Source organism: Hoplias malabaricus, chromosome 9, assembly GCF_029633855.1.
Source record: "Hoplias malabaricus isolate fHopMal1 chromosome 9, fHopMal1.hap1, whole genome shotgun sequence".
Taxonomy (NCBI): Eukaryota; Metazoa; Chordata; class Actinopteri; order Characiformes; family Erythrinidae; genus Hoplias; species Hoplias malabaricus.
In genome coordinates, this window is record NC_089808.1 from 20,857,457 (window position 1) to 20,880,494 (window position 23,038).

General features: G+C 33.0%; 1 protein-coding gene across 1 annotated transcript in view; it reads left to right on the plus strand.

The window, feature by feature from the left end:
* The window catches only part of clstn2a (calsyntenin 2a), a 274,828-nt gene that overhangs the window by 248,151 nt on the left and 3,639 nt on the right, over window positions 1-23,038 (plus strand). The window contains exons 12-15 of the mRNA XM_066681745.1: window positions 15,572-15,780; window positions 16,901-17,068; window positions 19,725-19,870; window positions 19,976-20,099. Of these exons, the coding sequence (XP_066537842.1) occupies window positions 15,572-15,780; window positions 16,901-17,068; window positions 19,725-19,870; window positions 19,976-20,099 (647 nt within the window). The remainder of the gene's footprint in view (window positions 1-15,571; window positions 15,781-16,900; window positions 17,069-19,724; window positions 19,871-19,975; window positions 20,100-23,038) is intronic.

Consider the following 23,038-nt stretch of genomic DNA (forward strand, 5'->3'; position numbering starts at 1 on the left):
GCATTTCCAGGTTCTGTAAAATGTATTCAAAATATCATTGGCATTAATAAAATATGTGCTAAATATATTCATGTATGTTCCCTTGAACATAAGTCTAAACATAAACATCAACTTAACCCTAAACTTAACACTGAACCATAACGTAACCTCAAAACCTAATAATAAACTTTAATGAACCTTAAACTAATACCTTATTATTAAACTTATAACCCTAACTCTAACACCTAGGCCTAATGCTAACACCTAACCCTAAATCAAATCCTAAACCTAACAACTAAATGTGAACATAAATCTAAACATAAGCTCTTAATGAAATTGCAGCATTTTATTTATTTATTTATTTTTGCTGGTGTATCATTATTGCTAAAATAGCACTAAATATACCCAGTGAAATATTTGAAAATCTCTTTACAAAAATAAAGACACCGTGAACAAGTGAATCTGGGAATATAGGCTTCTAGGAATGTAAGCATCTAGGGAGATGAACACTAATAAGTAGGATACTAGAAACATAGAACCCTTGAAGAACTGGACCCTGGTAATGTAGAACCTTACAAATTTAGTTGCCTGGAAAAACAGAACTATTAGAACATGTATTATTAGGTATGTACTAGGAATATACAACCGAAGGATAGTAGAACATTGTGAAAAGAGAATCATGAGAATATACGTTGAATATTAGACCCAGGGTATATACTGGAAACATTGTTTGCTGGGAGCATGGACAGATCCTGGAAATGAGCTTTAGGAAATTTGTAATATGGAATCACTGGAATATAAGTTCCCTATGAAATCATATGTTGTTCTATAACCCTGAGAACAGAATATTCTGAGAATATATATATATGGCAAGCCAAACAGGAAATATTTAATGAACGCTGATATATATATAGAATGAACTTTGATATATATAGAATGAACGCTGATATATATAGAATGAACATTGATATATATAGAATGAATGCTGATATATATAGAATGAACTTTGATATATATATAGAATGAACGCTGATATATATAGAATGAACATTGATATATATAGAATGAACTTTGATATATATAGAATGAACGCTGATATATATAGAATGAACGCTGATATATATAGAATGAACACTGATATATATAGAATGAACATTGATATATATAGAATGAATGCTGATATATATAGAATGAACTTTGATATATATATAGAATGAACGCTGATATATATAGAATGAACATTGATATATATAGAATGAACTTTGATATATATAGAATGAATGCTGATATATATAGAATGAACACTGATATATATAGAATGAACATTGATATATATAGAATTAATGCTGATATATATAGAATGAACTTTGATATATATATAGAATGAACGCTGATATATATAGAATGAACATTGATATATATAGAATGAACTTTGATATATATAAAATGAACTTTGATATATATAGAATGAACACTGATATATATATAGAATGAACATTGATATATATAGAATGAATGCTGATATATATAGAATGAACTTTGATATATATATAGAATGAACGCTGATATATATAGAATGAACATTGATATATATAGAATGAACTTTGATATATATAGAATGAATGCTGATATATATAGAATGAACTTTGATATATATATAGAATGAATGCTGATATATATAGAATGAACATTGATATATATAGAATGAACTTTGATATATATAGAATGAACTTTGATATATATAGAATGAACCCTGATATATATAGAATGAACTTTGATATATATAGAATGAACGCTGATATATATATAGAATGAACTTTGATATATATAGAATGAATTGTGATATATATAGAATGAACTTTGATATATATAGAATGAATGCTGATATATATAGAATGAAGTTTGGTATATATAGAATGAACACTGATATATATAGAATGAATGCTGATATATATAGAATGAACTTTGATATATATAGAATGAACGCTGATATATATAGAATGAAAGCTGACAGACAGGGGTTGGACAATGAAACTAAAACACCTGGTTTTAGACAACAATAATGTATTAGTGTGGTGTAGGGCCTCCTTTTGTGGCCAATACAGCAGCAATTTGTCTTGAGAAAGTCCTGTACAGTGGTCAGATGGATTTTAAGCCATTCTTCTTGCAGGATAGTGGCCAGGTCACTACGTGATGCTGGTGGAGGGAAACGTTTCCTGACTTGCTCCTCCAAAACACCCCAAAGTGGCTCAATAATATTTATATCTGGTGACTATGCAGGCCATGGGAGATGTTCAACTTCACTTTCATGTTCATCAAACCAATCTTTCACCAGTCTTGCTGTTTGTATTCGTGCATTGTCATCCTGATACACGGAATCACCTTCAGGAAACAATGTTTGAACCATTGAATGCACATGATCCTCCAGAATGGTTCGGAAGTCCTTGGCCATGATCATTCTATATATATCAGCGTTCATTCTATATCCCCCATACTCAAATAGCGGCCTCCTGGCCTTTTTATGCCCATTGGGCATCTATTTCTGGCACGAGAGCTGTTTTGAAAAGTTTTTTTTTTATTATGATTTTTTTTCAATCGCGCTGTCCGCTCTTATTTTGAAATCGCGCACCGCGAGGCTGGTGATTGCCTCTATGGCAACAATAAACAGATAGCAATAAAGTCTTCGGAAACGAGACAGTCAAAGTTCATTCTATATATATCAGCGTTCATTCTATATATATATCAGCGTTCATTCTATATATATCAGCGTTCATTCTATATATATCAATGTTCATTCTATATATATCAATGTTCATTCTATATATATCAGCGTTCATTCTATATATATCAATGTTCATTCTATATATATCAGCGTTCATTCTATATATATATCAGCGTTCATTCTATATATATATCAATGTTCATTCTATATATATCAGCGTTCATTCTATATATATATCAGCGTTCATTCTATATATATATCAGCGTTCATTCTATATATATCAGCGTTCATTCTATATATATCAAAGTTCATTCTATATATATCAATGTTCATTCTATATATATCAGCGTTCATTCTATATATATCAGCGTTCATTCTATATATATCAGCGTTCATTCTATATATATCAAAGTTCATTCTATATATATCAATGTTCATTCTATATATACCAGTGTTCATTCTATATATATCAATGTTCATTCTATATATATCAGCGTTCATTCTATATATATATCAAAGTTCATTCTATATATATCAAAGTTCATTCTATATATATCAATGTTCATTCTATATATATCAGTGTTCATTCTATATATATCAATGTTCATTCTATATATATCAGCGTTCATTCTATATATATCAATGTTCATTCTATATATACCAGTGTTCATTCTATATATATCAATGTTCATTCTATATATATCAATGTTCATTCTATATATATCAGCGTTCATTCTATATATATCAATGTTCATTCTATATATACCAGTGTTCATTCTATATATATCAATGTTCATTCTATATATATCAATGTTCATTCTATATATATCAGCGTTCATTCTATATATATCAATGTTCATTCTATATATATCAGTGTTCATTCTATATATATCAATGTTCATTCTATATATATCAGCGTTCATTCTATATATATCAATGTTCATTCTATATATATCAGTGTTCATTCTATATATATCAATGTTCATTCTATATATATCAAAGTTCATTCTATATATATCAGCGTTCATTCTATATATATCAGCGTTCATTCTATATATATATCAAAGTTCATTCTATATATATCAAAGTTCATTCTATATATATCAATGTTCATTCTATATATATCAATGTTCATTCTATATATATCAGCGTTCATTCTATATATATCAATGTTCATTCTATATATACCAGTGTTCATTCTATATATATCAATGTTCATTCTATATATATCAGCGTTCATTCTATATATATCAATGTTCATTCTATATATATCAGTGTTCATTCTATATATATATCAAAGTTCATTCTATATATATCAATGTTCATTCTATATATATCAAAGTTCATTCTATATATATCAATGTTCATTCTATATATATCAGCGTTCATTCTATATATATCAGCGTTCATTCTATATATATCAAAGTTCATTCTATATATATCAATGTTCATTCTATATATACCAGTGTTCATTCTATATATATCAATGTTCATTCTATATATATCAGCGTTCATTCTATATATATATCAAAGTTCATTCTATATATATCAAAGTTCATTCTATATATATCAATGTTCATTCTATATATATCAGTGTTCATTCTATATATATCAATGTTCATTCTATATATATCAGCGTTCATTCTATATATATCAATGTTCATTCTATATATACCAGTGTTCATTCTATATATATCAATGTTCATTCTATATATATCAATGTTCATTCTATATATATCAGCGTTCATTCTATATATATCAATGTTCATTCTATATATACCAGTGTTCATTCTATATATATCAATGTTCATTCTATATATATCAATGTTCATTCTATATATATCAGCGTTCATTCTATATATATCAATGTTCATTCTATATATATCAGTGTTCATTCTATATATATCAATGTTCATTCTATATATATCAAAGTTCATTCTATATATATCAGCGTTCATTCTATATATATCAGCGTTCATTCTATATATATATCAAAGTTCATTCTATATATATCAAAGTTCATTCTATATATATCAATGTTCATTCTATATATACCAGTGTTCATTCTATATATATCAATGTTCATTCTATATATATCAATGTTCATTCTATATATATCAGCGTTCATTCTATATATATCAATGTTCATTCTATATATATCAGTGTTCATTCTATATATATCAATGTTCATTCTATATATATCAGCGTTCATTCTATATATATATCAGCGTTCATTCTATATATATATCAATGTTCATTCTATATATATCAGCGTTCATTCTATATATATATCAGCGTTCATTCTATATATATATCAGCGTTCATTCTATATATATCAGCGTTCATTCTATATATATCAAAGTTCATTCTATATATATCAATGTTCATTCTATATATATCAGCGTTCATTCTATATATATCAGCGTTCATTCTATATATATCAAAGTTCATTCTATATATATCAATGTTCATTCTATATATATCAGCGTTCATTCTATATATATCAGCGTTCATTCTATATATATCAGCGTTCATTCTATATATATCAAAGTTCATTCTATATATATCAATGTTCATTCTATATATACCAGTGTTCATTCTATATATATCAATGTTCATTCTATATATATCAGCGTTCATTCTATATATATATCAAAGTTCATTCTATATATATCAAAGTTCATTCTATATATATCAATGTTCATTCTATATATATCAGTGTTCATTCTATATATATCAATGTTCATTCTATATATATCAGCGTTCATTCTATATATATCAATGTTCATTCTATATATACCAGTGTTCATTCTATATATATCAATGTTCATTCTATATATATCAATGTTCATTCTATATATATCAGCGTTCATTCTATATATATCAATGTTCATTCTATATATACCAGTGTTCATTCTATATATATCAATGTTCATTCTATATATATCAATGTTCATTCTATATATATCAGCGTTCATTCTATATATATCAATGTTCATTCTATATATATCAGTGTTCATTCTATATATATCAATGTTCATTCTATATATATCAGCGTTCATTCTATATATATCAATGTTCATTCTATATATATCAGTGTTCATTCTATATATATCAATGTTCATTCTATATATATCAAAGTTCATTCTATATATATCAGCGTTCATTCTATATATATATCAAAGTTCATTCTATATATATCAAAGTTCATTCTATATATATCAATGTTCATTCTATATATATCAATGTTCATTCTATATATATCAGCGTTCATTCTATATATATCAATGTTCATTCTATATATACCAGTGTTCATTCTATATATATCAATGTTCATTCTATATATATCAGCGTTCATTCTATATATATCAGCGTTCATTCTATATATATCAGCGTTCATTCTATATATATCAAAGTTCATTCTATATATATCAATGTTCATTCTATATATACCAGTGTTCATTCTATATATATCAATGTTCATTCTATATATATCAGCGTTCATTCTATATATATATCAAAGTTCATTCTATATATATCAAAGTTCATTCTATATATATCAATGTTCATTCTATATATATCAGTGTTCATTCTATATATATCAATGTTCATTCTATATATATCAGCGTTCATTCTATATATATCAATGTTCATTCTATATATACCAGTGTTCATTCTATATATATCAATGTTCATTCTATATATATCAATGTTCATTCTATATATATCAGCGTTCATTCTATATATATCAATGTTCATTCTATATATACCAGTGTTCATTCTATATATATCAATGTTCATTCTATATATATCAATGTTCATTCTATATATATCAGCGTTCATTCTATATATATCAATGTTCATTCTATATATATCAGTGTTCATTCTATATATATCAATGTTCATTCTATATATATCAGCGTTCATTCTATATATATCAATGTTCATTCTATATATATCAGTGTTCATTCTATATATATCAATGTTCATTCTATATATATCAAAGTTCATTCTATATATATCAGCGTTCATTCTATATATATCAGCGTTCATTCTATATATATATCAAAGTTCATTCTATATATATCAAAGTTCATTCTATATATATCAATGTTCATTCTATATATATCAATGTTCATTCTATATATATCAGCGTTCATTCTATATATATCAATGTTCATTCTATATATACCAGTGTTCATTCTATATATATCAATGTTCATTCTATATATATCAGCGTTCATTCTATATATATCAATGTTCATTCTATATATATCAGTGTTCATTCTATATATATATCAAAGTTCATTCTATATATATCAATGTTCATTCTATATATATCAAAGTTCATTCTATATATATCAATGTTCATTCTATATATATCAGCGTTCATTCTATATATATCAGCGTTCATTCTATATATATCAGCGTTCATTCTATATATATCAAAGTTCATTCTATATATATCAATGTTCATTCTATATATACCAGTGTTCATTCTATATATATCAATGTTCATTCTATATATATCAGCGTTCATTCTATATATATATCAAAGTTCATTCTATATATATCAAAGTTCATTCTATATATATCAATGTTCATTCTATATATATCAGTGTTCATTCTATATATATCAATGTTCATTCTATATATATCAGCGTTCATTCTATATATATCAATGTTCATTCTATATATACCAGTGTTCATTCTATATATATCAATGTTCATTCTATATATATCAATGTTCATTCTATATATATCAGCGTTCATTCTATATATATCAATGTTCATTCTATATATACCAGTGTTCATTCTATATATATCAATGTTCATTCTATATATATCAATGTTCATTCTATATATATCAGCGTTCATTCTATATATATCAATGTTCATTCTATATATATCAGTGTTCATTCTATATATATCAATGTTCATTCTATATATATCAAAGTTCATTCTATATATATCAGCGTTCATTCTATATATATCAGCGTTCATTCTATATATATATCAAAGTTCATTCTATATATATCAAAGTTCATTCTATATATATCAATGTTCATTCTATATATACCAGTGTTCATTCTATATATATCAATGTTCATTCTATATATATCAATGTTCATTCTATATATATCAGCGTTCATTCTATATATATCAATGTTCATTCTATATATATCAGTGTTCATTCTATATATATCAATGTTCATTCTATATATATCAGCGTTCATTCTATATATATATCAGCGTTCATTCTATATATATATCAATGTTCATTCTATATATATCAGCGTTCATTCTATATATATATCAGCGTTCATTCTATATATATATCAGCGTTCATTCTATATATATCAGCGTTCATTCTATATATATCAAAGTTCATTCTATATATATCAATGTTCATTCTATATATATCAGCGTTCATTCTATATATATCAGCGTTCATTCTATATATATCAAAGTTCATTCTATATATATCAATGTTCATTCTATATATATCAGCGTTCATTCTATATATATCAGCGTTCATTCTATATATATCAGCGTTCATTCTATATATATCAAAGTTCATTCTATATATATCAATGTTCATTCTATATATACCAGTGTTCATTCTATATATATCAATGTTCATTCTATATATATCAGCGTTCATTCTATATATATATCAAAGTTCATTCTATATATATCAAAGTTCATTCTATATATATCAATGTTCATTCTATATATATCAGTGTTCATTCTATATATATCAATGTTCATTCTATATATATCAGCGTTCATTCTATATATATCAATGTTCATTCTATATATACCAGTGTTCATTCTATATATATCAATGTTCATTCTATATATATCAATGTTCATTCTATATATATCAGCGTTCATTCTATATATATCAATGTTCATTCTATATATACCAGTGTTCATTCTATATATATCAATGTTCATTCTATATATATCAATGTTCATTCTATATATATCAGCGTTCATTCTATATATATCAATGTTCATTCTATATATATCAGTGTTCATTCTATATATATCAATGTTCATTCTATATATATCAGCGTTCATTCTATATATATCAATGTTCATTCTATATATATCAGTGTTCATTCTATATATATCAATGTTCATTCTATATATATCAAAGTTCATTCTATATATATCAGCGTTCATTCTATATATATATCAAAGTTCATTCTATATATATCAAAGTTCATTCTATATATATCAATGTTCATTCTATATATATCAATGTTCATTCTATATATATCAGCGTTCATTCTATATATATCAATGTTCATTCTATATATACCAGTGTTCATTCTATATATATCAATGTTCATTCTATATATATCAGCGTTCATTCTATATATATCAATGTTCATTCTATATATATCAGTGTTCATTCTATATATATATCAAAGTTCATTCTATATATATCAATGTTCATTCTATATATATCAAAGTTCATTCTATATATATCAATGTTCATTCTATATATATCAGCGTTCATTCTATATATATCAGCGTTCATTCTATATATATCAGCGTTCATTCTATATATATCAAAGTTCATTCTATATATATCAATGTTCATTCTATATATACCAGTGTTCATTCTATATATATCAATGTTCATTCTATATATATCAGCGTTCATTCTATATATATATCAAAGTTCATTCTATATATATCAAAGTTCATTCTATATATATCAATGTTCATTCTATATATATCAGTGTTCATTCTATATATATCAATGTTCATTCTATATATATCAGCGTTCATTCTATATATATCAATGTTCATTCTATATATACCAGTGTTCATTCTATATATATCAATGTTCATTCTATATATATCAATGTTCATTCTATATATATCAGCGTTCATTCTATATATATCAATGTTCATTCTATATATACCAGTGTTCATTCTATATATATCAATGTTCATTCTATATATATCAATGTTCATTCTATATATATCAGCGTTCATTCTATATATATCAATGTTCATTCTATATATATCAGTGTTCATTCTATATATATCAATGTTCATTCTATATATATCAAAGTTCATTCTATATATATCAGCGTTCATTCTATATATATCAGCGTTCATTCTATATATATATCAAAGTTCATTCTATATATATCAAAGTTCATTCTATATATATCAATGTTCATTCTATATATATCAATGTTCATTCTATATATATCAGCGTTCATTCTATATATATCAATGTTCATTCTATATATACCAGTGTTCATTCTATATATATCAATGTTCATTCTATATATATCAGCGTTCATTCTATATATATCAATGTTCATTCTATATATATCAGTGTTCATTCTATATATATATCAAAGTTCATTCTATATATATCAATGTTCATTCTATATATATCAAAGTTCATTCTATATATATCAATGTTCATTCTATATATATCAGTGTTCATTCTATATATATCAAAGTTCATTCTATATATATATCAGCATTCATTAAATATTTCCTGTTTGGCTTGCCATACCATAGCCATAATATATATATATATATATATATATATATATATATTCTCAGAATATTCTGAGAATTCTCAGAATTAATCACCAAAAATTATATACACCTATATATATATACCTATACATATATATACATATGTATATATATGTATAGGTGTATATAATTTTTGGTGATTAATTTGAACATAGGGACCCTGGGAAACTACATAGCTAGGAATATAGGACATTTTGAACAAGTTTTTGGGATTATGAGACCCTGGGAATACAGACTGCTTTGAACATAGTCCTGGAAATATAAGACACTGGGAACGTAGGTGGTGAGGAACAAAGAACCGTATGAGATCTTGAAAATATAGTTCAATAAGAATCTAAGACCCTGAAAACATTGTTTGCTTGTAACCTAGCCTTTTTTTCTGGGTTATATAAGGTACGTTAGGAATATAGGTTACTTAGAGCACATAGGATCCTGATAATGTAAAATCTTTTTAAAAAATAGGTAATCAGAACACAGGTTTCTGGGAGCATAGGCTGCTAGGAAAACAGGACCCTAAGAACTAGTTTCTGAGACCTTAGGAACATAGATTACTTGAAACATAGGACCTTGGGAATATAAGATCCTGGAAAAGTATGTCAGAATAACATAAGACCCTGGCATATAGGTTGCTAGGACCATATGACCCTAAGATCAAGTTTTTGGGGTGATATGAGACCCTAGGAATATAGGTTACTTGGTACATAAGACCTTGGAAAAATAAGATCCACTTATAATAATCCACAATAATTCACAAAAATAAAAGACCCTGTGAGCATAGGTTACTGAAAGCATACATCTCTTTGAAATATTGAGTACATGGGTTGGTGTGAACATAGGACCTTGAAAACAGAAGTTGCAGGGATATAACCTTGGATGGTAGAATCATGGGAGCCCTAGAATCAAATATGAGGGAATTGTCTTTTTACACTAAGTCCTAAAGTTTACACACAAACTTGTCTGCGACAGAAACATACCAAAAAATGGTATAGTGTGCAGTCAGCTTAACTTCTGGCTCAGTCAGCAAATGCCTCCGTGCTCTACTCTAGTTCAAGCTTAAGTGTGTATGCAATCCCTTATAGAGCCTCATTTGTCCCCTATACAGTGCTTGCACATGGTGTGACAGCAGGCTAATGGAACCCATTGGATCCCACTGCTCTAAAATGGTTGCCATCAAAATGATGCTTAACAGTAGAGAGAAAGAGTGTTAGCAATGTGGCAGAATGCTAGTCAGGCATTTACCCATGAAAGGCAGTGTTCAAATTGAGAACATTCCCTGCTGATCGATAAACAGAGTGGACCGCCGCGGTCGTAAACATCCTCAGCTTGGCTTGGATCACCTTAAATCAACTCTGTAAATGAAGAAAGACTATGGCCTACCCCACAAACACCCCTTAATTAGCAAGCTCACTTCCTAACTCTGTTTATTTGTAGCATGTAGGGCTCGCTGAAGCAGGCAAAGTGGACAAAAGCTTTTACACCTTGCTGGCCTTCCAATGTCGTTTGATCAGTGGCTGTTAGGTTTAATTGCTTTGTTGGTTCCGCACAATTTTGCACACCACTTCTCGCCCCCTCCTGCCTTCATGTTCAAGGCCAGAAAAAGCCTTTAGCCTGAGGAATTAGCAGCAGGAGATAGAGGCTACCCTGGAGTAGCACTTCAGCAGTAAAGGGGGCTGTTGTGAAAGAACAAACAGGCAGTTTTTTAATTAGAGAACGATATAAATAATTGAATAAACAAGTGGCCGAGACCACTCTTCTGGAAACTACCCTCAAAAGCAAGTAATTACTGATTATGTGGAAAAAGGGGTCCTTATCTTAATCCCAAGAGACATCTTGCTTGCTCCTCTTCTTTAGCCTAATGAAGCTGGAGGGAGGCCAGTATTTTCAGCAGGAGTCTCTATGGGTCACTCTTACTTGATGACAGTTGAGTATATTTCAGCAGGACCATCTGGACTGGAGGAGGGTCCACTGTTTTTCAGCAGTACTCACTATGGGTCACTCTGACTGGAGGAGTATCCAGTAGGTTTCAACAGGACTTTCTATGGGTCATTCACACTGAAGGAGGGCCCTGTATGTTTCAGCAGGACTCCCTGGGGGTAACCCAGACTGGATGAGCATCTCGTATTAATCACTAGGACCCTCTATGGGTCACTCTTACTGGATCTAGGTCAGGTATTGCCGGGTTTTGGAGGATAGTGTGTGCCATCTGAGCCACAAGGAGATAATTAAACAAACAGAAAAGAGTTATAAATGGTGATTAATTAAATATTGTTCTAGGTTAAGCTCTGTGCTGTGGCACTGTAGATAGTGTTGCTATCACACAGCTCTAAGATCCCAAGGTCTTGGGGTAAAGCCTCACCTTGGGTCACTGTTTGTGAGGATTGTGGTGTGCTCACCCAATGTCTGTATGTGTTTCCTCCTGGTGCTTTTGTATCTTAAAACAATTTAAAAACACATAGTGTCAGATAAACTGGTTGTGTGAAATTGTCCACAAGTGTGTTGGTGAGGAACTCTGTCCTTTTTAATACCTCCTCAATTATGGTTCCAAGCAAGCCAAGCAGGGACTAAACGGTGATATGTAAAGCTTGCAGAGTGCTTATTGGACAGAGAGAGACTTGTCAATCACAACTAAAAACACAGACATTCTGCCATGGTCAGTTCTTTGAGTTGATGGCCCAAGAAAGACTCCAGCAAAAGCCTGACAGTGCAATAGGAAACAACAAATTTCTAATTGCTAATCTGTCTCAATGGAGTGTGGCTAAACTGCATTCAGTCCCAAAATAAGAAAATAACATGAATTCATGATAGGGCGGCACGGTGGCACAGCAGGCAGTGTCGCAGTCACACAGCTCCAGGGACCTGGAGGTTGTGGGTTTGATTCCCGCTCCGGGTGACTGTCTGTGAGGAGTTGGTGTGTCCTCCCCGTGTCATGTGGGTTTCCTCCGGGTGCTCCGGTTTCCTCCCACAGTCCAAAAACACACGTTGCAGGTGGATTGGTGACTTAAAAGTGTCCGTAGGTGTGAGTGTTTGAGTGTGTGTCTGTGTTGCCCTGTGAAGGACTGGCGCCCCCTCCAGGGTGTATTCATGCCTTGCGCCCAATGATTCCAGGTAGGCTCTCGACCCACCGCAACCCTGAATTGGATAAGCGGTTACAGATAATGAATGAATGAATGAATGAATTCATGATGAGTATTTCACTAGTTACAGTTTAGGGTGGGTTAGTAGTTGTAGTGGAAAACAAACCAGGTACCAGGTACAATGTACCAAAAAGTAAGTAGAGTCAAATAGAGTTGAGCAATGCAGGTACCATGCAGTGGAAATGTGCAATTGGAGTCTTTCTTTAAGGTCGCTTTTCCAGGAGCAGATATTTTATCCTTTCATAGTATACCTTTGTAGGATTGAAACATGAAATGAAAGGCAAGACAGTGTCCTAACTAAAGGACAGACTGTCCTAACTAAAGGTACTAAAATGTACCACCTCAGTGACCACCTTCCCATGACCATTTACCATATACCCGTGTAGAAATTGGATGCCAGATTTTTAAGTCATCTCTGGAATTCATCTCATAAAAGTTGCTAGGTGTAAGGTAATGGTAGACAGAGAGGTTCTGCAATACTGTTTGAAGTATTCATTGATTGTAATGCAGTGGGAATAGAAAGTGATATGACAGCCCCTTTTCCATGGATCAGAAATCATTCCCTTAATCTTGTTGGCATTTAAGGAGTTGTTGTCCTGGCACTGTGCCTCCAGATCTGCTACCTCTCTGTCCAGAGTCTGTAGGCATTCATATTTATGGCTATTGGCAGACACTGCTATATAGATTTGCAGTTCTAATCATGTTACAGATGTAAACAAAAGTAGTTTTAAGGCTCCTCCCTAAGGACTATTACTGGTATAGTATGGAATGCTTAACCAGGCAGGGATTGAACTCTTGGGTGTTGTATTCTGCACTATTCTACAACAAATTTGTCTTGGCACATAACACAAATCCCTGATGTGTCCCTGTGCCTATAACTTCTGTTCTGTGGAAATATAGTTGCCAGTTCTGACTGACTGTTTAAAGTCCAGTAGTACCAGTTGAAGAGTGTAGGCATCAGTTCAAGGGAGCAGAGCCCTTTGGTAAATATGGATGAAATAGCTATATTCAGTGTCAAGCTGTAGTCAGTGAATATAATACTTGCATAACAGTCCTTGCGGTCAAGGACATAGAAGGCTTTGTAAATGGCAGTTTCTTTGGAACTCTTATGAGAGTAAGTGAACTTAAGAGGGTCTAAAGTGTCCAGTATCACATAGAAAAGGATCATGGCTAGTCTTTCCAAGCACCTCATCGCAACTGAAGGTGATGAAACTGGCTTTCAGTCAGGTAGAATTGTACAGGTAGAGCATCCAATGAATGAAAGGTTTCATCCAAATCTTTAAGCCCTTGCTATTAATTTAATTGATAATCAATTTCAACCATATTCTGACAGTTCTCAAAGCCCTACTTACATCTCCTGGTGAGATATTATACAGTAAAAAATCTTGTGCATCAAATACCATGACCCTTCATTGAACTCTTGGCAACAATGGTTCTATGTAGTATAGAGAAGTGTATGCTTGATTTCTAGTAATCATATTTTGGTGCTTCGCTTTCGTCCATTCTGGAAAAGAACTGTTTTTTTCCAGGCACAGAACCATGTAAGATTTCACCAGCTAAAACAGTTCTTTTACTGTTCATGGTTCTGTGCAGAACTAGTGCTTTACTAAAAACCCATGAAGAACCACTTCTTAAATGCAAAGCATCTCAATGAAATAGTATATAACTCACTTACATTTAACAAAGTGCTCTGAAAGGGTCTGTGCAGTTGTCCTCATCAGTGGAACCCTATGCCATTGCTTTAAGCATAGGCTATTGTGTGTTGAAAAGGTGTACTGAAGTGGGTCAGCTCTGGGAATGTTTATCATATTAGTTTATTCCAGAATATTTTACTGGTCTACAGTGTTTTATTTTGTATGTTAGCATATTATATAGTTTATGACATCAATATGTTGGTAATGGTCCCTTACATTGAGCAGATCTGAAATTCTTAACAATATCTACCGTAACAAACTTGAGTTCATAACTAATTCAGGAGATAAATAGGGGCCTAGGGGCCAAGATCTTGCTGATTAGATCTACTAAGGCTCTGAAATAAATCTCTGCAGGAGTGTGACCATGTGGTTAAATCTTTTTCTTATGACTAGTTCTTTGTGTCATACTTTCCCAAGCAATTCCCTTGAGTAAGGGTATTTTGCCATTTTCATTATTGCAGATGTTTTGGTGAGGATACATGTATCTCTATCCCGGATATAAAGGCAGTAGTGATGGTCTTGCCACCCAGTGAGCCCAGGATCACCATTGCAGGAGTAGAGCGGGTGACGTGGCCTGCCTCAGAGCTCCGGGCATCCAATGGCATCAACCTCTTCAAAGACATTCACATCATCAGCACCGTTACCAAAAGTGACAATGCTTTCAGCTCAGGTATTGCAGCCACTTCATATTTGTTATGACTCAGATATACCAAGAACTTCATACAAACACAGTTATTAAAAACATTTAGAAAATCTGACCAAAATCCATTTGGATGCTCTACTTGAGCAATCCCAGTACATATCCAATCTCTCTTATTTATGTATTTATTTATTTATTTATGTTCAAGGCACTCCCTCACTTAAAGACAAGGCCTCCCCTGTTATGCCCAGTTGGAGTTTCCCTTGCCAGGGGGGACCCTTTCCAGGTTTAGAGTTCCTCATGGCATGGAGACTGCATTTGTGCTAATGCAAACAGACCAGTGATCCACCCATGACATATTTAAGTCAAATTTGTTAATTTTTGGACTCTATTTATAAAGATTTCCTTAGATTCCTTGACTTATTTGATGACATACCATGCTGTAAAGGCTGAAACACCTAAATATCTGCAGCCACACAATCACACATTTTTTGGCAACAGTATGTGCCTTGATGAATCACATCTTTCGGTTTTGACTTTTACACATTTGGATTCAACACATTTCGTTGTACATTGTACAATGACAAATTAATGCACATATACATTTACTTTTACATTTATGAGTTATGTGTAGGTTATCCCAATATTTTTTATCTATTTATTTATTTTGGAATTGGGTTTGTAAGATGGGTCAGACACTGTAGATAATGGTATAGTAATGGTCCAGGGTTGCCCCCAGGGGGACATGCTAGGGCTTAAATAACCAAGGGCATTTTACAAGCTGTGCTGAAAGAGAGGGTTGAAGCTCAGTGTATGTCTGGAGTGCAAAACACTGCATTGTTTTTACACTCATCCACAGTTTTTCCTATTGTGGGATTTACAAGGACGAAGTCAATTATAAGTCCGATAATTTAGCTTCGACCTGGAGTTATTACACCATTGCAGAGTCAGTTACTTTTATGATTGCGCTGTTTTATCCAAAGTTCAACCAAAAGCACACACTTGAGATTTATTGAACGCATGGTGCTTCAACCTCAGGGATGATAAATCACTGAAATTAAATTCATACACAATCAATGGCTGCAACTGGAAACTGTAAGAGGTTACATATATTGTATTTATGTGTGTGTGTGTGTGTGTGTGTGTACAGGACACAGACCTGGCATTTTGGAGGTAATGCATAACCTTGATTACTGCGATGTGCTCGTGATTGGAGAGGAGTTGAATCCAGAGCACGAGAGCTTGGAGATCCACCACAGCTCTCTCCTGGGCAAGCATCTAGATGCCACTAACTCCACCTCTGGAATTTCCATCTATGGTAGTAATTATGCCAATATCTGGATTTCTTAGACATGTTATACTGGTGTGGGTTGTGCTGGTATGAATGGATCAGACAGCAGATACTGCTGGATTTTTTTTAAAACCCCCTGAATCACTTCTGGTCTGATAATAGTCCATCAACAAAAAAGGTCTGTCAAAAGTGTCTTGTGTGCAGCATCCACAGATTTCCACTGATTGAGGACTAAAGTATGAACAACGCAAACTGTGCAGCTACCGTCTCTGACTTTACATCTACAAGGTGCACCAACAGAGTGGACAGAGTCTAACCCAGTGTTTAGAAACTCGAAGAGCAGTGCTGTGTCTGATCCACTCCTACTAGCGCATCAAACACTAACACAACCATCACATCAGTGTTACTGCAGGACTGAAAATAATCCACCACCCAAATCATCCAGTGCCTTTTATTATGTGTTGATTTTTGAATGTCTAGCTTTTTTATTCATAGCCCACAATCCCAAGCTCACACACAGTAATAGATTTTTTTTCTTTGCTTCTCTCCACTCGAGAGCAATTTGGTCACTTAGAGAGGACATTCAGATGGCTATGACATTATTTGAAGTGGTATAAAGAGTTTCTGTGAGCCACTTCTGCTTCTGTTCTGAATGATTCTAGCCATTCGGCACAGGGCCTGTTATAGTACAACTTTGTTTCATTTCCATTTTTATCCAAAGTTCTTCCATTTTTCCATATTGCCAATTCCACCCACTCGCTAGGACTCCCTGACACCCTCACCAAGCTGTGAGGACTAGTAATGTCTTTACTCCAGGTCATGTTAAGGTAGCTACTGCTTCTTTTCAGACCGATAGAACTGCAATGTCTTTGGAGAGCTGAACACACTTGGAGGAGAACACTAAGGGCCCAACACACCTTCTGCAGAAGACACACTTCATGCCCAGATACTATTGGTTTAATTTAACATGGAATATATAGTATGAGACCAACATAAATATTCTGGGATCTTTTATTAATTTTCTATTTCATGTTTTAATTATTGCTAATAAAAACAATTATGTGGTGTAAAGATATATTTGATATTTCAGGTCAGGATTTTAAAATGGTCAGCATTTAAAGTGGTATGACATTATGGCTGTGCTCACATTACTCATTAATTAGTTAAGATTTTTTCGCTCAGATTGAATTTGGCTGTTCTGATGGTTCACATTCATAACTCTAAGTGGCCTGTATCTGTTTTAATGTGAACAAATGTGTCTCTGATATGCCACACATTCAAAAATGTAACACTGTTGTATTAAAACTGGGAAAACAGACACATTAGTTACTCGTGTATGCATTGCATTTTGCAGCAAACAGGGAACAGCTCATAGCCTATGTTCATGAATATAACGAGAAGGTGGAATAATCCAGCCAGCTTTTTCTGCTGTGTCAAGAGATCGGATGAATCTCAAATGTCTCCCTCAGCACTATGTAGTGCACAGTGTAGGTCATAAAATAACAATTTCCTCATTCAAGTAGTGTGTTGTATTTAGAAACAATTAACAATTTATATTTGACTAAAAACACATCTTGCTGCTAAACTACTGCACTGTCTGGGTTTAGTAGTTTTAGTTTTATAACATGTGAAGTGCACTATATAGGGAGTATAGCATTATTATGGATTCACTCAAGAATCTCATCCATAGTTGTTATGCTGTCTGACAGAGAACCATAGCACTGAGTACATGAGTACAGGGAAAAAAAAGATATCAAATCAGATTTCGCCGCATACATTCCCATGCACGCATTTGACCTAGGATCACATATGAAAGTGACTTAAATCTAATTTGATATGTCCACACAGCCCTAAAACATCAGCTGAGACATTTTAACCAAATAAATAAATACATAAATAAAATCATATTTGAGTCACTTCAGCCTGTTACTGCAAACATTAAAAAATTAAAGAACCTACAAAAGGTTTTTTGAGTGATGCTTTAGAAGAAACACTATTGGTTCTATAAATAACCATTTTTGCTAATATGTATAAATGGGTAATGGACCTTAAATTCGAGTGATGGACTTTAAACCTTTAACAAGTTTTTCACACTTACACATCTCTTAAATAAACATGGATAATTATAGAACAAATTATGGCGTCTATTGCTCAAAGAACCTTTTGAAGCATCTTTAATTTAAGAGTTAAATTTTACCATGCTAAGTGTTAGAAAGTCCCTCAGCATAGAGTTCTGAAACCCTGGAACTGGATTCTCAGTAACAAAACATGTCATTTGACCAGAATAGGATTTTACTGATATCTTACTCTTGCAGTGAGAATTTGATGGCATTTAGCTACATACTGTTAGCATGAGTGAGGTCAGGAACTGATGTTGGATGACAAGTTTTGAATCACAAATGACACACTAACCCATCCAAGAAGCATGGTTCCTTCAGTCTAGAGAACACAGTTACACTTTATACCTCTCTAGCTTACACTTCGCATTGACTGTGTTGACCTTAGGCCCATGTGTTAATCACCTGTCTCTGCAATGGGTGGTCCTTAAAGTAGTGCACATGACCTAGAAGAAAATATATAGTGGTCAGACATGTGGAAAGCAACTGTCTGCACAAATTTTGGCTGTGTTAACTTGTCCTGTCACTGATAGATGACCTGTGTGCTGGTCTTTGATTGGTCTCAGGTGTGGACTCCATGGCACATTACGAGCAAGCCATCCAGCAAGTGAGGTACCGCAACTGGCGCCCAGCCAGTCTGAACGAGAGACGGTTTCGGCTCAGCTGCTCTGAACTGAATGGTCGCTACACCAGCAACGAGTTTAATTTGGAGGTCAGAGTCTGTCCTCAAATGCCTTGAATCTTTTTTCCTGCATTTTTTTTTTTTGGTCACAGATTCACCCATTATCTCTTGTCCCATGTCCTACCTACCTCTCAGATCGAAGTGCTGCACAGTTCACAAATTTTGGAACATCCCAATCACATGGCCGTTGAATCCCAATACATGCGACCAGTTCATCATCCGCTTGTGGTCCACACGGTCTCCTCGGACCACATCTCAGGTAAAAGCACCACTCACCAGAATATGTTTTTTGCAAATGACATCATGTCACTGTGTGATAAGAACGCTCATAAAACTTAGGGTTTGTGTTGTTTAAAGTTGCTCAAAATATCTACTAACATGTCACAAGGAGGTTGTATCTAGTACCAAATCTGTAAGACTTTGACTAAAAACCAACAGCAAAAATAGCTTAAGAGCTTCTGCCTGCACTTAGGACGAGTCTAAATGCAGATTCCTATTTAGTAGCATGTTTGAATTTAGCTGTGTTTCTTGTAGATGACCAGCGCACAGCCACAGCACCAACCCACAACCTTAAATACTGCAGCAGATGCCAGAATGTACATGTCGCAACATTTTAAGGTGGAATGGCAAAAATTATTTGATTGTACCCCTATGTTCTGAGGGTTTCCACCAGTGATGGATTTAAATTCTTTAAAAAATTAAACTGCAAAAGGTTTTTTGAGCAATGCCATAGAAAAAACATTTTTGGTTCCATAAAGAAATTTTTTTCCTAAACGTGTCAATTTGAATTTGCTTAATTTGTTTATTTCCTTTGTTACTGGTTCACGCAAATGTCAGAAGTAATACCTCATATTTAATTGGTTTAACAGTGTTATTTGACATTCCACCATTTGCCTGTCAGTTCAGTGTGGAATGCAGCATGAAAATTGAGAAATGTACACCAAATTTTCTCCAGGAGGGAACGCGATCCCTCAGCATTTGGAAAAAGCAGAAACAAGAAAAACAACTGAGACATGCTGCCAAAGGAATGAGATGCTGGAGATCAGCTGCACATGAGTTTAAGGTCCCCAATGGCTAGAGGGTTATAAATGCACCCTTAGCATTGCCCTTCAGAGTGATGGATCACCATCAAATGCACTTGGATGTCTTTAGAGTGATGTTTGTGACCCACAACTAAACATCCAGCATCTTACCATTGACCTCACTAAAACTGTGGTGGCTAAATGCTATCAAACCCTCACAGCTATGTTCTGACATATAATGTAAATCATTCCCAGAAAAGTAGAGGCTGATACTGCAGCAAAGTCAGGCAGGTCTGTGTGCCTATAAATATTCTTAATTTCAGAAGAAACATTGGATAAGATGGTGACCAACAACTATACAGTTAGGAGAGTGAGGGACGGAACCACCCACACTTTTGATGGAGGTATAAAATAATAAGTCTGCCTTTCCAATTCTGTAACACTGTGTTGTTTATAAAGCATAAAATAGTCCCTTATGTGGGAGTTAGATATGTAAGAGACATGTTTGGTGTGCATTTTGGTATTTTTCTGCAGGCAAACCTGTTCTGCAATGCTAGGCAACGGTGTGTGTGGATGATCCACACACATACAAGCAATGGTATATTGTTGGTGTTGAAGAGCTGCAAGGATTAGACTAAGCCTTCTAGCTCATACAAACACACACCAGGGACACCAGTGAGCTCCCCAAGGGCACACGGGACACACATGATTGCAGCCAGGAGAATCCAGCTCCCAGAGAGTGAGAGAGGTGTGGAACGACCGAATAAGAAATGCTCAGTTATAGGGACACACAGATCATTTTTCATTTTTCCAGCCAATTGCCAGGCAAATCTCAAGCTGTTTTTGTTAGCCATTTTGCTACAAGGCAGGCTTGCCTATAGTCCATTTGCTCATCCAACAATATGTATTGGCTAACAAGCTAAACGACTGCTGGTGGTTGGCTATAACATCTGCATGGATTTACAGACAAATCGCTTAATGAGCAACTACTTACATTAACCATGAATTATTTAAAGAATGGCCTAGTACCAGTGTTTTGGCAGCTTATTTTGATTTAGTTTTAGCCTTAGTCTATTGACACAAATGTGTATTAGTTTTTGTCTAATTTTAGTCATCTTTACTGTTAGGCCATCAAAAGGCCATAAATGAATACATTTCATCATTTTTGTTAAGCAAATTTATTCAAAAGCCAAAATGGCTATACATTCAAGTTTTCTGGGTAGCATGTGTGAGCCACTTGAGTCTCTAAGAACCAAGTTTGAGTTGAGAGAAGTTTATAGACTGTGAGTTGAGTTTAGGGCTAGGCCAGGTATCAAATCCCTGGGGACCTGGATTACATCAAGTCTCAAGTCTCTCAGAACTGGATCTTAGTCTAATTGTAAGGCTCTGGGATGTAAGTCTGAGTAGTCTTGAGTCCGAGTTTAAGTATACAGTGATCCCTTGTTTTTCACGGGGGATGCGTTCCAAGACCACCCGTGGAAAATGAATTTCCACGAAGTAGAGGAAAGATATTTTTTATGTATTTAACGAGTAAATTGGACTTTTAAAACCCTCCCTGTACTGTTAACAACCCACCCTTTGCATTAAACAGTGATTCTATAATGTTTTCAGCTGGAACTACATGTGATATCCTACAAGTTTCTTTAATAGAGTAATTCCTAAACTGTGATATAGCGTAATTAAATTTCACTCGGATGTGGACATGAACAATACATATACTGTACGTAAGAAATACTTGTAAATGATATATTTTGTCACCTAGAGGCCTAGTCTAATACATGTAAATAATTTTAAAAAATACTTTTAATTTACACACCAAAAGAATATTATATTTTTAGGCGATACAGCGGCCATAAGCCCCCTTGAAAAAAGTAGTAGAAAAATGTAGTGAATCCGCAAAAGATGAACCACGAAGTAGCGAGGAATTACTGTATAAGTCAAAACCTGAGTCTGATCTTGGGACTCTGGGTTGAGAGTACCAGTTGAGTATACATTCAGGCTTTGGAGACTAGGCCAAAGCTTAAGTTTCTGGGAACCTAGTTTAAATCAAGTCTCTGGGAACTGAATCTCAGTCTAGTCTCAACTCTCTGGGATGTACTGTAAGTCTGAGTGAGTCCTAGATCAGGAATATGGGTCAAAATTGTGTCTAATCTCAATCTCAGAATTGCAGGTGACC